At 39.1% G+C, this 18,483-nt stretch overlaps 1 protein-coding gene across 2 annotated transcripts in view; it reads right to left on the reverse strand.

Moving 5' to 3' along the window:
* CNGB3 (cyclic nucleotide gated channel subunit beta 3) overlaps positions 1 to 18,483 on the reverse strand; it is a 155,218-nt gene that overhangs the window by 84,087 nt on the left and 52,648 nt on the right. The window contains exons 4-6 of one of the 2 annotated variants that reach the window (XM_023222921.2): positions 5,735 to 5,889; positions 2,878 to 3,030; positions 1,787 to 1,995 (exon numbers count right to left, since the gene is read on the reverse strand). In XM_023222921.2, the coding sequence (XP_023078689.2) occupies positions 1,787 to 1,995; positions 2,878 to 3,030; positions 5,735 to 5,889 (517 nt within the window). Of the gene's footprint in view, positions 1 to 1,786; positions 1,996 to 2,877; positions 3,031 to 5,734; positions 5,890 to 18,483 lie in introns of those variants that run through there. The other variant, XM_023222922.2, reaches the window with a different exon arrangement.

The raw sequence follows: 18,483 nt of genomic DNA on the forward strand, positions 1-18,483 counted from the left end.
CAAATCTTTCTAACAAAAAGACACATGCACCTGCATTTTCATTGCAGCATTATTCGCAATAGCAAAGACATGAAATCATTCTAGGTACCCACTAATGGTGGACTGAATAAAGAGAATGTGGCACATATACACCATGGAACAAGATCATGTCCTTTACAAGAACATGGATGCAGCTGGAGGCCCTTATCCTAAGCAAATTAATGCAGGAACAGAAAACCAAATACAGCATGTTTTCACTTATAAGTGAAACACTGGGGCCGGGCTCGGTGGCTCACGCCTGTAATCCCAGCACTTTGGGAGGCCGAGGCGGGCGGATCAAAAGGTCAGGAGTTCGACACCACGGTGAAACCCCGTCTCTACTAAAAATAGAAAAAATTAGCCGGGCGCAGTGGCGGGCGCCTGTAGTCCCAGCTACTCGGGAGGCTGAGGCAGGAGAGTGGCGTGAACCTGGGAGGCGGAGCTTGCAGTGAGCCGAGATCGCGCCACTGCACTCCAGCCAGGGGGACAGAGCGAGACTCCGTCTCAAAAAAAAAAAAATAAGTGAAACATTGGGTACTTATGGACATAAAGATCCGAACAATAGAAACTGGGGATGACTAGAGGGAGGAGGACTGCAGGGAGGAAGAGGGGAAGGGTAGTAAACCTCATTATTGGGTACTATATCCAGTACCTGGGTCAATCATACCCCAAACCTCAGCATCACCCAAGATATCCAGGTAACAAACCTGTATCCCCTGAATCTAAAATAAAAATTGGAAAAAAAAAAAAAAAAAGGATCATGAAAGCTTTGCTTTCTAAGTTAGGTTTTCCCGAAGTGTCCAGGCCTAAAACCCCGTGCTTGATTTATCTACTACATGCAGACACTGCACTCGGTTCCAACTACACAATGATAGACAAGGCATAGTCTGTGTCCTAAAATCTTACAGCCTAGTACTTTCTCACAACACCAGACTGTCTCCTAAGAAGGCTGAGTAGGTTCTAATGAGTGAAATCATACCTATCTTATTTATTAAAATATTGAGGTGAATGGTAGACTGTAACATGATAGAAAATAACTGCTTCACAGACTGTTTGAGGCTTGATTACCAGAGGAAAATATATTAAATGGTTTCTTCTTTTGGCATTGATAATTGATCCGTTTAAAAAACATTATTGAGGTAAAATATGGGTATAGTTTCAATATTTCAGACTTGGCACTCTCTTTATATGCTCAAGTATTGTCAAATTCTGAAAAACTTGCTGACCTGAACCTGCGTGATGATAGAGGCAAGGCCTGGGTTAGAATCCTGGCCCCTCTACTCTCTTGCTTTGGGCTTTAAGCAAATAACCTCTCTCCCTGAACCTCAGTTTCCTCATTTGTAAATAGGGCTGATTACATCTTTTTCATAGTGTCATTGAAAGGATTAAGTGAGGTATTATAAGTAAATTAACTAGAACAATAATGCTAGCTGACATTTAACACTCATTCACTATGCACCAGACACAGTCTAGGCACTTCACAGGCCTCAATTTATTTAATCTTTCAATCAATACTATGATGGTATTTTTGTTATTTTCACTTTACATATGAGGAAATTAAGGTACAGGGAGATGCATGTTTTCCAGCACATTGTGAACACTCAATGGCTGTTTTGTAATTGTTTTCTAATTATTATTGCTCATGATTTCTTGCAGTTGTCCATGCAGATAGCCAGTCAAACATTAAATAAAACAATGCTGTTATTTTTTGTAGCTCAATTAGATGTTATTCACGTTTCAGTTTCTGCCTTTTCCGAACCCCACTTACTATTATGTCTCCTCCTCTTATAAACTGGAGTCTGGGCTGGATAAATAGCATATCATAAAGGTAGATGATATCACATATGATGTCCACAATAAGCCAGTAGTGTATGTTGTCTGGGGTTTGATATGGGAAGACGAGGCGCAGTGGTATAAACCAGCAGTTCCAGTTATAGGCAAGGGTGACAATCAAGAGCCACAGGAGATAGAGTCGATCTGGAAAAACAGCAAGTGGAGCAATCCAAATGACATAGAACAAACACAGAAAGAATTCTCTTGCTTAGTTTAGGGAGGTTGGGACACTAACCTCTAGAGAGCAGTTTGCCATAGGAGGCTCTATTAAACATTCAACACAATTCTGCCTCTGCACTGTGAGGCACCAGGCTTTACAAGAGATGTTAAATGATCTTATCGCCTCTTCTGAAAGTGGACAGTTTCCTTCCAGTCTCCTGAAGAAGTGGCTACTCTGAGTCTGTCCACAAAGGTAACTGTACTATTTGGATCAGGAAAGAATTTCACGAAAAGTCGGAAGGACTTTGCACCGACATCACTGCAGCCGCAGATCTTTAGTTCCTCAGTGGTTAAGTTGCAGGATTGATTGCCCAGGGCAGGTGGCAGAAAGGCCACATCCTGCCAGAAGGAGGATGGCACTGAATGGGAGGGCAGAGGGTCAGCCCATTAACGTAGTCCATGTCCCTTCACACATAGCCCTTCTCTGCCTATGGGAGGCCGCAGGAAAGGATTTGTTCAATTAGAATAATCCACAATGTGAAGCCATGGAAGAAGACTGACACTTCATAATGAATTGTAAGTGTGTCAGTGCACATATTGTGGAGTGCTTTGGGCCTTCTTATCCGAGGTAATTAGGGGCAGGAGAGGATCTGGACTGCCTTTTAAATATAGGCAGGAATATTGTATTTCTTATCTTCACCAAAGATGGGCAAATGATCCTTTACAGGTTATATAACTTAAATTCTGCTTGCTAGTTAGATTGAGAATATGAGGTAAGGAAAATAGAAGCTATCTGTGACTTCGAGTCACAGGGTTTCTTGGTGATAGCCAGCCCTCCCACTGCAATAGTTTACCCTTTGTTAATACCTGTGTATGAATCTATGCTGCTTGGAAGTTTAAGTTGCTTTAAGTACTCTGTTAAAGGCATCTTCTTGACTTTGAAACACAACAGCCTATAGTAATGTTCTTCTGTTGGCTTATCATCGCTTTCTTTTACTGGTGGTACAGCTGTGGGCTTTGCTTCATAGGAAAAAAAAAAAAGATGAAACATTTAAAGAGGTTAAGTTAGCTTAGTTAAAAACCTGAATTTCTTAACCAAACACCGCATGTTCTCACTCACAAGTGGGAGTTGAACAATGAGAACATATGGGCACAGGAAGGGGAACATCACACACTGGGGCCTATCGGGGGTGGGGGACAAGGGGAGGGATAGCATTAGGAGAAATACCTAATGTAGACGATGGGTTGATGGGTGCAGCAAACCACCACAGCGCATGTATACCTGTGTAACAAACCTGCATGTTCTGCCCGTATATCCCAGAACTGAAAGTATAAAAAAACCCAAAAAACTTGAATGTCTTAAAGTCAGAACATTTAAGAATCTTCCTCTTTTGATACAGACAGATGAAGCAAAACCTTCATGATATTTAAAATAGTGACATTTATTTCACTGTGTGTGTGTGTATAAGGAAAAAATCTGTCAATGTAAAAAATTAAAGGAAACACAATTTTTAAAATAAACAAATGTTTATAAATTTTTCCAAAATAAAAAAAGAACAGAAAAAACTACTAAATGATGACAAAATTCAGGATAGTGATTACCTTGGCAAGGGGGCTTTGTCACCTGGGGAGACTGTAAGTTTTCTCTAGTGAGGGAAATGTCCTTTATCTTGGAGGGTGGTGATAGTGATGCAACAGGACTATTCATGTGTAAAAACTATCCAAGCATGGTGCCACAGGCCTGTAGTCCCAGCTCCTCTGAAGGCTGAGGCAAGAGGATCGTTTGAGCCCAAGAGTTAGAGGTGGCAGTGAGTTGTGACTGTGCCACTATACTCCAGCCTGGGTGACAGAGCAAGACCCTGCCACTAAAAGAATAAAATAAGATTAAATAAGTATATAGAAATATTTTTAAAAAGTTTGTCTACATTGAAATATTTATGGATGAAATATAGTGTCTGGAATTTGCTTTAAAAATTCATTGTAACTCCATTGTTACAGGAAATAAATTTTTAAAAATGAACAAAGAATATGTTACAATAATTGAGCTGTACACTTAATTGTGGATTTTACAGTTTGTAAACTATGTCTCAAATAAAAATGTAGAGTGTAAAATAAAGGCATTCTCTAAAAAAGGAAACAAATCATGTTGTATATCCTAAAGTATACAATAAAACAAAATAAAATAGTAACATTTATGAAAATATACAGGTAATGAAAACACTGGAATTTGGAAATATGTAGCAGGTTTAAAGCTCACAAATAAGGTGTCACAAAGGTGTTACAAATAGAATATTTTAAATACAAGCTTGATTTTCACATACTTTGGAGCATCAATAAAGTCAGAGATCAGAAACACTGCAAATGTACATCATTCTGCAGGTTTTGGTTTGGTGCTTCTTTACCCTCACACATGTCACACACAATATTCTTTTCAATAAATCTTTATAAAAGTATAATGACTATGATTTCTTTTAGCCTCTTCTGTTTAAAAAGAAACTGTTATACAATACACAGTTTATTTTGAAAACTCACATTCTCTTATACAGAACTATGGGGAAGCTCAACTCCATCCCATGTAATTATCAACTTGATTTGCATTTATATGTTAAACAACCAAGCTTTGTTCTATTCTTTTTCTGTATATATACATATAAATATTTTACATAGATGTAATCATAGTATATATTATTTTTGTGTTCTACATATTGATTTTTTTTTTTTTTTTTTTGGAGTCTTCCTCTGTCACCAGGCTGGAGTGCAGTGGTGCGATCTTGGCTCACTGCAACCTCTGCCTCCTGGGTTCAAGCAATTCCCCTGCCTCAGCCTCCCGAGTACCTGGGACTACAGGCACGCAAAACAATACAAAATTATTTTTGTATTTTAGTAGAGAGGGGGTTCCACCATGTTGGCCAGGATGGTCTTGATCTCCTGACCTAGTAATCCACCCACCTCGGCATCCCAAAGTTCCAGGATTACAGGCATGAGCCACTGTGCCTGCCTGATTAATTTTCGTAAACACATTTTTGTAATTATTAGGGTGGTTGATAATAGTCCCTCCCTTTACGTGATTGGTTTGTTGATGTCCTTTGCTCTGTTGGATACCCAGGTAATATTCCTGTATTTTTATAATATGCACTTTGCATAATATGGGTATTTTTAATATTACAATAAAATTTGCTATAGAAGATACTGTTTGTGTCCTACACATATACCCTGAGCCTGGAGATCACCTGTAGGAGGGTTCCCTGTGTCTGTTGGAGGATTTCCTCGAGCAGGTTTACTTAAAGTGCTGGGGAGGTAACAGTATGAAGCTCCAGCACCGATCAGTTTCCTCCTCTTCCATTCAGATAATTCTCAAGTATGATCTACACAGCTTTTCAGCTGAGTAAAGCCCCAGTGGCACAGTAGGCCCTCACTATGTTGCCCAGGCTGGTTTCAAACTCCTAGGCTCAAGCAATCCTCCTGTCTTGGTCTCCCAAAGTGCTTGGATTATAGGTGTGAGCCACTGCATCTGGCCAGTGATCCTCTTACTAACTCATCTGTACATCTTAACTTTCTTCTCTGTCTCACCACTCGTACCTTCCTGGATCACTCTCAAAATATAAACAGTATGTAAATCATTTTCTCAGGATCTGCTTTTGGGAGATCCAAACTGAAACATCGGCAAAACACAGGTCCCCTTATCACTTCCTTCTTCCCAGTACTTGGAGGGAGCAATGCTTACCAGTTTGTGGGCTGGCTTCAGGTGAGGAGAGATCTCCCTCTACCAACTTTCTCTTGTAGAGGGCTGTTCTTTGACGCATTCTTTTCACCAGGTTGTGTAGCTGGGCATCAGCATACTCATTTATAACAGGAGCTGCAGGTGGTTTGTTTTGTGGGCTAAATGAGAAAAAAATGTCAATAGAGATGGGCCCACGAAGAGATAGATACAAGGGAAGGATTAAACCTTTCCACCTTCCTTATATATTCAAGATTATTAACTTCCCCTTCTTTTGCAATTGAATAGTACGATTCAAACATTAGGTTTAATGGAAATAGTGCTGGGGGAATACAGATGTTATTAAAAAAATTAGAATCCTCAAATAGCAAGTGGTAACTCTTGACCATACTGGATCTTGATGACGGTGATTCTGTCATTACATTGTATCACTAGGACAAGTAAAGCTACAGATGGTGGGGCAGGCAGGCGCCTAAGATGGCCCCAAGATTCCCTGCCCCTTGGTATATGTGCCTGCATAATCCCGGGGACAATAAATATGGTGGTTTTATTCCCATCAATAGTCCATGTTATATGGCACAGTTGATAAGGAGATTATGTAGGTAGGCCTGATCTAGTCATACCAGGCCTTTTAAAGTAGACTTCCTCCCACTGCTGACACAGCAAGAAGGCAGAGATTTGAAGCACAAGGGAGATTTTACTTGAAAGAAATCCTCCATGGCTGACGGTGAAGAAGAGGGTCACCTGGTTAGAATTTCATGAGGCCTCTACGAGGTTGAGAGTGATTCCTGGCTAGCTGCTCATAAGAAAACAGGGACTTCAGAGGTACAACTGCAGGGAACTGATTTTGCTAATAACCTGAGTGAGCTTGGAAGTAGATTCTTCACCAAAACCTCCCAATGAGAGCCTGGTCTGGCCTGGCCAACACCTTGATTTCAGCCTTGTGAGACCTGAAGCCAAGAACCCAGCTGAGCCCACCCAGACTTCTGATTCGGACCCATTTGCTAATGTGGGCTTTAATTTAATTTAATTTATTTGTTTTATCTTCAACTTTTATTTTTGGGTGTTGTTTTAAATCACTTAAGTATGTGGTAATTTGTTTTGTGGCAATGGAAAAATAATGTAACTGCTGTGCTTCAACGAACTTCCTTTCGTTTTTTTGTTTTTTGTTTTTTTTGACTGAGTCTCACACTGTCACCCAGGCTAGAGTGCAGTGGTATGATCTTGGCTCACTGCAATCACTGCCTCCCAGGTTCAAGCAATTCTCATGCCTCAGCCTCCCAAGTAGCTAGGACTGCAGGTGTGTGCCACCACACCCAGCTAATTTTTGTATGTTTAGTAGAGACTGGGTCTTACCATGTTGGCAGGCTGGTCTCAAACTCCTGACCTCAGGTGATCTGCCCACCCTGGCCTCCCACAGTGCTGGGATTACAGGCATGAGCCACTGTCCCCAACCAATGAACTTCCATTCTGAGGAAATGTAGAAACAGCCCAGCATGGAGTGTAGAGTAGACATTAGGATACTTCATCAAGACCTAAGTTTCCTCACAGATTTTCCTCAGAGCTCTCACTGTCTATCTTCCTTCCAATGTCTGACATTGGGTCTACTTGAGCCCGTGTAGGCTCCATCCATTCTCATCTCCTCATATCTGCCCCTCCTATCTCACCTCCAAGTGGCAGCCCATGGGGTTCACAGTGGATCTGGGTAACTTGTAGATTCCACTTAAGAAAATCTCAGTATGAGATTTTCCCCTCTCCATGTACTCCTTCCTTATGTGGCCCACAAATATATCACATCTATAACTGTTTATAGATTCCCAGACTATCAGTGTTTTTCTCTCTTCCCTTATTATCATAGTACAATTTATACTTCTTTCAAAGGTAAATGGTCCTGTCTCAGAATCAAGATCTCCACGTATGTCACATTAAGACATATAGAAGCCTATGTAAGGATAGTGGAGACCAAGAGGCAATGAAAATAGTTCAGATTCATCTTAAATGGTTCAGAAATAGGTGGACACTAGGTCTGTAAAGCCAGAATAACTTTTTTTTTATTAAGACTTGTTGTCATAGATATAATTTCACTGATTCCTTCTTAAAATCTTGGTGTGCTTAGAAGTTTATTCATCCATCAACCAGTTATTGAGTTTCTACTTTATGTACTGCAAATAGAAACGCAAGTTAGACAGCGGCAGGCCCGATAGTTGTTCATAGTTTAATGGGGGAAACAAGGATGTCAATCCATACCTAATGATAAATAATAAAAACATGTGCAAAGTACTTTGCTCCACACTGAACTTAGCCTGGGGTGTCAAGGAGGGGCTTTGTAGAGGAAGTGCACTGTCTTAAGGGACTAGCATATCTTTGACAGATAAATGATAGACTGGTCTTTTAGGCATGGAGAGTGATATGTTCAAAGGCATAAAAGAACATGGCATGTTCAGCAGATTTTGGTGTGATTGGAACAGAGTATAAGTATGTGTGTAGGGGGCCAGGTGGCAGAGGGTGGCAGGAGTGATGGTGGTTGGGTCTAGAAAGGAAAGGTGAGTGAAGCCAGGTTATGATGGTCCCATGTGATCTAGTGAGGAGTTTAGACATTAAGCAATGGGCAAAGAGACCCAATGCAGGGTATTAAGCAGACAAAAGGCCTGAGCAGACAGCACTGAACTTTGAAAAATTAGCAATAGTGGAAGGATAGGTTAATGAGCCACACATGGAGCTTTCGGATAATTCAAAGAAATCAAGAACGACTCGAGTTTCTATTACAAGAGACTAGACTCATGAAGATGACATCAATATAAATAGGAATTCAGGAAGCAGATGTTTGTATGTAGTAGCAGCATGAAAAAATTAGTTATTTTTTTGTGTATCTTCAGTTCGAGGTGTTTGTAGGACCTTGTATGATAAAACCTTGTTTGTAATATCCAGGAGACATTCAGAAATACAGTTCTGGCAATAAGAACTTGGTATTCATCAGTGAACATGGAATATTTGAAGTGATTTATGTGTATGACATCATCATAGACTGTAAGATTCTCAAAGCAAGGAACTATGTCTTTTCTTCATACTCCATAAGACCAGCACAAAGTAGGTTTTAAATAAATGCTTATTGAGTAAATACACCCACTACTTCTAACTGTTTGACCTTAGTTGATGTGCCTGAGTGCTTTAAAATATATGTAAAAAGCTAAGTTGAAGATTGGTGATTCCTTAACTATAAAGTCAGGTATTCAAACTGCCAAACTCCCTAATGTCCCAAGATCTGAGGAGAATATTTTTTCTTTCCCTGAATTATCTATAAGCCCTAATTGACCATATAATTGCCATTTAGTTATACTACTTTGTAGTGTGCAAACCCACCTCATGGTCAAAATGCTGAAATTCATATGAAAAGAATGCAAGCATATCAAATACGTATCTATATTTTAACTACTATGCGTTTTTGTCTTTATGTTAGCTGGAGCATTATGATGTCATTTTATTTCATCTTCTTGTCTTTCTCTAGCTTCTTTTCTAGGATTCTTGCCCTTCTCCTCTGCATATATATATATATAGAAGCTATGAATGTATTTTTCTTTGGGTAATTTTATGATGGGACAGGAAAGGCAAATAGAAAGGAAGAAACATACATCATGAGATAAAATCCAAAAGAGATAAAAGAAAGAACCAGTGAATTTACCTTATATAACTATGCTTCATGTGAGCTCTGTTTGCTATTTCTTATTTATATTACTAATTTTTATGTTTTGTAAAGCATTGTTTCTCAGAATTCCATGATGAAAGTTTTGGTAAATAGTAAAAATATCCTACAATTTAACTGTGTGTGTGTGTGTGTGTGTGAGAGAGAGAGAGAGAGAGAGGATCTTGCTCTGCCGCCCAGGCCTGAGTGCAGTGGTACAATCATAGATCACTGCAGCCTTGACTTCCCTGGACTCAAGCCATCCTCCCACCTCAACCTCCTGGGTTGCTGGGACTACAGGTGCGCAACACCACACCTGGTTATTTATTTATTTATTTGAGACAGGGTCTTCCTCTGTCACCAAGGCTGGAAAGCAGTGACACGACCTCGGCTCACTGAAACCTCCGCCTTCCAGGTTCAAGCAATTCTGCTGCCTCAGCCTCCTGAGTACCTGGGGTTACAAGTGCACACCACCACACCTGGCTAATTTTTGTATTTTTTGAAGTAGAGACAGGATTTCATCATGTTGGCTAGGCTGGTCTAGAACTCCTGACCTCACGTGATTCACCTACCTTGGCCTCCCAGAGTGCTGGCATTTCTTCTGTGTGTAAGTGTGTGTATTTTTTGTAGAAATGGGGTTTCACCAGGTTGCTCAAGCTGGTCTCAAACTCCTGGGTTCAAGCAACCTGCCTGCCTCAGCCTCCCAAAGTACTGGGATTACTGGTGTGAGCCACTATCCCCGACCGATTCTACAAATTTTGATAAACATAGAAGGAAACTCATATTGGATAGTTGTTATTCTATTCTATTCTATTCTATTCTATTCTATTCTATTCTATTCTATTCTATTCAGTTCTATTCTATAGATAGTGTCTCACTCTGTCACCATCATAGCTCACTGAGGCCATAAACTCCTGAGCTCAAGCAATCTTCCCACCTCAGCCTCCTGAGTAGCTGGCAACAGATGGGTGCCATCATGCCTTACTAATTTATTTATTTTTTGTAGAGTTGGGGTCTTGCTTTGTTGCCCAGGCTGGTCTTTAAGCAGGAGCTCCTGGCTTGAAGTAGGTGCCTCAGCCTCCCAAAGTACTGCGATTGCAGATGTGAGTCACCAAAGATGGTCAGTAACCATCTTTTATTGAGAAGAATGAGACTAAAAATTTATTTATATCTTTCTATGAAAGAATAAAGGATTGGTTATTGTTTGAATAAAATTTGTGACTTTTTTTGATATAGGTACAAGGGAAGCTCATTTTTTAAAAAGCTGATGAAAAAGAAAAGATCTATAGCAGTTTCCTTATTTCTTTAAATTCAGTCAGAGGCACAGGCCAAAAAATTATATAATTAATCATTAGGGTTACAGAAGTTTTTACCCTCCAGGGCAATGCTAGTAAGATTGGAATGGGTGAGGTGAGTTGAGTTTTTTATTTTTTGGGGGAAAGTGGTGGGGTCAGGGGGAAGTCCATTGTAAAAGGGAAGATACGAAAGGAAAACACGTAGTCTGCAGCTGTACTCAATATTACTAGTTTTAAGAAAGAGAACATTTATAAGATGTGGATCTTGAAATTGGTGCTTTTAAAACTGTCTGTGTTAGGACTCTAAGAAAGTTTTCACATGCACTCAGGGATAGCATATTCTCTAGTTTAAGATTGCTGCTTTAGTATAACATGGAGAGATGACTAATTTTGATGGGCATGGTAACATGAGTGGGTGGTGATCAGCGGTGAGTTCACAGCAGAGGTGGTATCCTAGTTGAATCATGAAGGATTGACAGCACTTTGATAACATATAGGGAAGGTATTCAAGGCAAAGGAAATAGCTTTAGAAAAATGGTGTTCATTGCTGCCTAATAGAATACAATAAAGGTTCAAACATTTTAACATACTATCCCAAGTGACTTAAAATTTGGATTGAATGGTCAGTTGAGATTGATGGGGAACCAAGGCAGAATTCTAAGCAGAAAGGGACGTGATTAGCTATGCTTTGGAAAAATAATTGAAAAAAGAAAGAAGATAATTAGGTGCAGTAAGAAGGAAGTGTGACTTGAAGAACGGAGAGAGTCAACTTAAAATATGTGGGTTAATGTCAGAGTAGGGAATTCCAAGTTTGGTCATTGTACTACATTGAATAATATTCTGCCAACATTCATGTTCACCTGGAACCTCAGAATGTGACCTTATTTTAAAATCGAGTCTTTATCGATATAACTATTTAAGATGAAGCCATACTGGAGTAGGGTGGGCCCTCAATCCAGTGACTGGAGTCTTTATAAGAAGCCTAAGTGCTGGAGTGGCCTATCAACTACAATCCAGTACCCTTACACTAATGGTGCTTTTCCTATTTATTTTTATATCTGCTCATGAATATAGTAATTTACATATAGTTAATTTATGTTTGCCAAGTCTCTTAGGTACACAGATGATGAATAAATCAGAACAGTATGAATTTTTTTAAAAAGCCTAGTTGAAGACAGAGAAGAGACACAAGGAGAATGCTGTGTGACAACAGCGGCAGAAATTGGAGCACTATATCCCTAAGTCAGAAAACACAAAGGATTGCTGGTGATCACCGAAAGTTAGGAGAGAGAGCATGGAACGAATTCTCCCTCAGCTCTTTCAGAAGGACCAACCTTGAATTCAGGCTTCTGGCCTCCAGAACTGCGGGAAAATAAGTATCTGTTGTTTTAAGCCACCCAGTTTGTGGTAATTTTTTATGGCAGTCCTAGGAAACTAACAGAGTTAGCAAAGCAGATAATTATGATACCACATGGACAACTCATATGGAAGCATAAGTTGTAAGAGAAATAGCAATACATTCAGTTTAACAGATGTTAAACTTTAGTCGTAAGAATCAAAGTCTCTTTCAATACATTTGGTACAGCAAGCAGTTGAGAATTTGGGTCTGGAAATTGGAAGGGAGGACTGAGTGGTAGATATTGAACTGGGCTGAAATCACCTGTCTAGAGGATATGGTGGGAATGATAGAGTGGATGAGATTACCAGTAAAAGCCTGCACAGAACAAGAAAAAATTGGGAAGTCGCAACCTTGGAATTTACTGACATTTACAGCATAGCGTAAGAAAAGGAACTGAGAAGTAGCAATTAGAGAGAGAGATCTAAAAGAGACAAATGTCACAAAAAATCAGGGAAGATAAGAGTTTGAAAAAGGAGGTCAGTGGCATCTTATGCTGCACACAAAGTGAGTAGGATGGGGGCTAGAGGAGGGGGCAAGTAGGAGTTCACTGGTCATCTTTAAGAACATTGATTAGGGAGATGTGGAATGCCGTCACATTTTGTCATTTTATCCCCATTTGTCTTAACAAGTATTTTGTAAAAACAGGTATGTAGAATCTTGTGTTTGTTCTCTAAATAGTATTTTGAATTTCTATTCATTATTTTCTTTTGCAAACTTTGCTAGATTCCTTCCAATTCTTAATTAAGAATTAATTCATTTTTCAGTGACTTAACTCATTTCTCAAAAATCCCAGTTGGTTCAATTTTTTAAAACCTACTGTTTCTATCTTGTTGAATAACAGGCAGGAATTAGGCAAAGAGTATTGTATTCTAATTTGGGAATTTTTTAGGGGAGAAAGAAGCAGGTCCTTTTTCTTTTGCCACGTTTAGGCAATAATTAATGATAAATTCAGACAGCTGCCCTCAGAAGTTATATCTGAAAAAAATCCCACTTTAAATATATGAGTATTTTTGGTGGGAATACATTTCTGAGTGAAAGTAGCACAAAATTATGATTTTTGCTAAAGTATGTGGCAGTCTACCATAAAGCCTATACATTTTAGGCAAATTTGGGAAAGTATGGATATAATTCAACCGAGTCTTACTTCACTCCCTTTTCACATTCACCCCTAAATGCTGTGAAGATTTTGAGTTGTTTACCACATTTCACTTGTGCATTATGGTATTGTTTGTACACATCAGTTTATACATATGGTAATGTACATACGGATGTTGTGATGCACAATTTCCTAACCTGACTTATTCATGGTCTGTGTAGAATACGCTGCAATGCATTTATGGTTCCAACACTTGTTTCCACACCCCTTGTTAGCAGTCTACTCTCTAGAGCATTTATTTTGTTAATCTGGAAGTGCTGGAGGTGTGTCTCTGTTGTTTATTTTTGTTACTAGTGAATCATATTCTTTTGGCCCAAAAATGTAATGGTACCTAACCTTGTTTAAAGCTAGGCAACTATTTTAAGGCTAAAGTAACAACAACAAAAATTTCATAGATTGTGAATTTATCTTATACACCCATATGTACACATACCTGCCTCTATACACAAAAATCAACACACATAACCAATGGCAATCCTTCCAAAATCTAAATGCAATTGGAAAAAGAATGAATAAACATAACAGCATAAACATAGTCATAACACTAATATATTTAATTTCAGTAAGCATTTAAAATTCTTCAATGGCCTCAGGTATTTTTTTGAGGGTAGGAAAGTAACAAGAAGGGTGACTGTGTTTTTACCATTTTTTCTCATCGAGTAGCAGCCTGAAAGAGTCAAAGAATGTTTGACACAATGTTCCTGAAAATTGGTGTCTTGGTGTCTTATGAGGTGCACTTTGAATATCTCATTCATTGATTCAACTAATATTTATTGTGCACTTAATTTGCACCAAGAAAGGTCATCATATTCTGTATTCACTTTGAAGAGTTTTAGTTAACTGTCCTCTCTTTCATTTTACACACACTCTCACATTTATTAGTTTATTTATTTATTAGTTTATACTCTTCCTTATTAGTTTGTTTATTGATGTTTTCTTTATTTAAAACCTGTTTCATTAGAATGTGTTGTGGGCTAAATTTTGTTCCCCCAAAATTCATATGTTGTAGTCCTAACCCCTAATGTGACTGAATTTGGAGATACAACCTGTGGGGAGGAATTAAGGTTACATGAAGTCATAAGGATAAGGCCCTAATCTGATAGGACTGATAGGATTGGTGTCATCTTTTCTTTTTCTTTTCTTTTTTCTTTCTTTTCCTTTTTTTTTTTTTTTTTTTTTAGGCGGAGTCTTGCTCTGTCGCCCAGGCTGGAGTGCAGTGGCACAATCTAGGCCCACTGCAACCTTCGCCTCCTGGGTTCGAGCAATTCTCCTGTCTCAGCCTCTCAAGTAGCTGGGATTGGAGGTGCCTGCCACCACGCCTGGCTAATTTTTATTTTTAGTACAGATGGAGTTTTGCCATGTTGGTCAGTCTGGTCTTGAACACCTGACCTCAGGTGATCCACCCACCTTGGCCTCCCAAATTGCTGGGATTGCAGGCATGAGCCGTTGCGCCGGGCCAGGATTGGTGTCCTTATAAGAAAAGGAAGAGACACCAAAGAGCACTTTCTTTCATCTCATGCACAGTGGAAAGTCCATGTGAAAATACAGCAAGACAGCAGCCATCTACTAACCATCTACAAGGAAGAGAGGCAGCTTCACCAGAACTGAACCTGACAGCACCTTGATCTTGGACTCCTACTCTCCAAAACTGTGAGAAAATACATTTCTGTTTGTTAAGCCTGTGATATTTCAGTCTGTGGTATTTTATTATGGAAGCTCAAGTGGACTAACCTGGAATACATACATATCAAGAAAAAAGGGGTAAATCTATTTCAAGAAGCAGGTGAAAAATTAGATCAAGATATTAGGCCAAATGCCATAAATCCCAAGATGACAGAAAAAAATGTTGTGAAAACTCTATGGTGCTAGAAAGCAAGACATTGCCACCAGTAAGCCAGAAAATTTGAGACATTTCTGAAAGATAGAAAGTATATGGGTTCATATGTTAGCTCATTTAATGCTCACAGTTGTAAAGTGCTCAAAACAGCATTGATGTTAATGAAGAAAACCATCATTCAAAGCAGTCACAGTAGATGTTCGTTGCAAAGTGAGAGGGTTCTGGGAGAGTTTTACCTTTGGAGGAAATGAATACAAGGGGCCAGAAGGGGCCATAGTCAACCACTGGGGTGATTCCACACCAATTGCATTCAGAGTAATGAAGTAGGTTGTTCTCCTTTTGACCAAACCTGCATTCAGTTAATAAGCGCAGAAGCATTTTCCTCTAGGCGGTGAGAGGGAATTTGGACTAGAGAAGCAGAGCTGTATCTTAGGAGGATGGCAACAATCAAAAGGAATGGGGGACTCTATGCCCAGAAAGTGAGTTGGTCTTATACTACTCTTGACAGTGGTATTCCCTCACAGTGTAGAAAGAATACGGTCAACTGAACATCATCTACAGCAATGGCATACCAAGATGTGGGGTGATGAGGGGAGGTGGAGTGAAAGGAGGTTGTGGGACTCATCTTCCCCAGGTGTAGGCAATAAATGGGGACATTGTCTGTAGGAAGTTTAAAAGAACTCCTAAAACACCTAAAGGTTTGTTTGATTTTTATTATTGCCATGTGCTAATAATTCTTAAAAGCACTGATAAATGCTTCTACCCCCAAGGTAAACTGTTCCCACTGTTTGCTCTGTGTCCACTGCAAATCTACACAAGTTATAGGGATAATTTCGAGTACAAAGATGATCACACAAACCCCAAATTACCAAGCGATTGCATGAAATCACTTGAGAAGCACTGAAGTGCTTTATGAGAAGCACTGAAGAAAACAAATAAAAAAACCCCCAGTATCTAAAGAAACAGAATAACAAAGCTGATGACATGTTTTAAAAGCTTGATATCTTCATAAAGGTAAGAAAAGATATCTATTATATGTTGATTGGGATAGTTTATTGCAAAAGGGAATAGATAAGAGACTTGAAGATAAAAAATTGATTATCCAAAAAACAAAAACCAACAACAACAACAACAACAAAAAGATACGAGATTAGCTAAACTACAGAATGAACACAACAGAAGAGAGAATAAGTGAGTTGAAGAATTTTCCCAGAGTGTAGAACAGGACAATGGGTGTAAAAGTATGCAAAGAAAATAAGACAGGACTGAAGTTACATCAGGTAAGAAAGGCATATGGAGAATAGATCTAGAAGTTACAACACCTATATAAATTCCCAAAGGAGAGAATAGAGGAAAAAGAAGATAAATCAAAGAAACTGTAGAGAACATTATGCAGAGCTGAAGAAATGTACAAGTCTTCAGATGCAAAGAGGTCATGAGCGGTGAGTGAGATGAAAAAGAGAAAACTCAAACTTGGCACACTGTCAGAAATCTCAGAACACTAAAATTAAAAAGAAAAATTCTGAAAGCTTCCAGAGATGGAAAAAAACAACAACCTTATAAAAACATTAAATTGACTTCAGATTTCTCATTGACAACACTGAACACCAGAAGCAAATGGAGCAATATCTCAAAATTTCCCAGGGAGAATAAATTTTCTTTGAACTCCATGTTGCCAAACCCTAGATAAAATTATCTCTTTGCTTTGCTCAGGAAGACTTCACCTTCTCCCAAGCACAACTCTTCCTTGCTAAGAAAGCAGAAAATTCCATTTTTGTGGAAAAAAATTCCTTTTGCACTAGGAATATCATGTAAAAGGTAAAAATGTTTAAAAAGAGAAAGCAAACGAAGAAGTTGAAATTTTTCTTAGTGTAGTGTGTAGAGCTCTGTGAAAGTTTTATTGAGAAATTTAGTATAGGTCTTCAGGCTAAAGTAGATCTGCTGACCTTTTCCTGAATCTAAATTTTGGAACCACATAATGAAGAGAAATATGCTATTTCCACAGGTCAGACTGTGAGCGTACTTACCCACCTACGTATCTTGAGTGAGGACTTCCTGTAAGAAGTAATTCATGCCCAGATGGACTTACTGAATGGCAGAAGGAAACACCTAGAGAAAAATAAGTCCTGATTTCTTGCCTTTGAGGCGAAGCAATCCCAGCCACTACTAAACAGTGGTGGATGAATATCTTGGCTTCTGACCAATTAGGTCAGCAACTTCTCCAGCTATGAGTAAATTGGGAATGAAATAGGGGATAGCAAGAGGCCAGTTTGACAGGGGGATTGTAGAGGTACTTCAACTCCCCAAAACAAATATCAGTGCTTCTGAGGTTGATTTGTCATTGCCTCGGTAGCAGGATGTGTGGCTGGAGTCTGGAGATAAAAGCAGAAGTACATGATGCAGAGATTGTCTTCTTTCATTGCAATGCCAGGAGAGATGTGTGAAGAGCTCCTGGAAGGGAGGGATTCCATTCAAAACAATTCAATCATCTAAATGCAAACGGAGGACATTTGTACAAACAGGAAAACCAAGAATGTCCGAGTCAATAACGCAAAATCGCATGTGAGCCTTAGAGAAACCAGAATGAGCACAGACAGAAGGAAATCAGAGTAGGGAAGGGGGAAGAAGTCAGGGTGTCAATAAACAGAAATGTGGAGTAAGGTCCTGCTTCTGCACATTGGGATTCAGGACTGTAAGACAGAGGTCTAAACTCTGGTGACCTGTGTGTAGTTGAGGTCAGCTGTCAGAGCCCTGGAGCACCACGGTCCCAGTTTTTGACCATCTAGAACTTAGGAGGTTCAGTGCCTGACTGGGAAAATTCTTGGGTCGATTCTTCTTTAAGAGTGAGTGGGTAGTAAATGGTTTTCAGAATTATACTTTCTTGACTGGAAAATATTTACACAGCTTCTTTCTCTGAAAGCGTAGAGAGAGACATCATTTTTATTTCAGGTAAAGAATTAACAGCACCTAATAAAGAAAGAATGGAGAATGAATATTCAGTTTGATGTTAAAATAAAGGAGAGTATAGTGCATATATTTAAGAGATACTCTGAGTGCCAAATTAATGTCTGGTTCTTTTTCTTCTTCTTCTTCTAAACAAAAAGCCAGGAAGATACATTGAGTTGGTCTGAATGCACTAAGGAGCCTAAGCATATCCAAGCAGGTCCTGGATATGTGGGTGAAATTTAAATGTTTTTTGACCTTCAAACCACTAAATGAAAGATGATGGAAATTTCTATTAGAAGTAGATTAACAAAAAAGAGTAAGGCAAAATTAAACGAATTGCTGATAACTGCTGAAACTCAGCAAGAGAACTGTACTGATAGTCTGACTCTATATTGAAACTTTCCTTGAGATGCAAACAGATGGTAATAACTTTTCTTCATTTT

The sequence above is a fragment of the Piliocolobus tephrosceles genome, chromosome 7, assembly GCF_002776525.5.
Source record: "Piliocolobus tephrosceles isolate RC106 chromosome 7, ASM277652v3, whole genome shotgun sequence".
Classification (NCBI taxonomy): Eukaryota; Metazoa; Chordata; class Mammalia; order Primates; family Cercopithecidae; genus Piliocolobus; species Piliocolobus tephrosceles.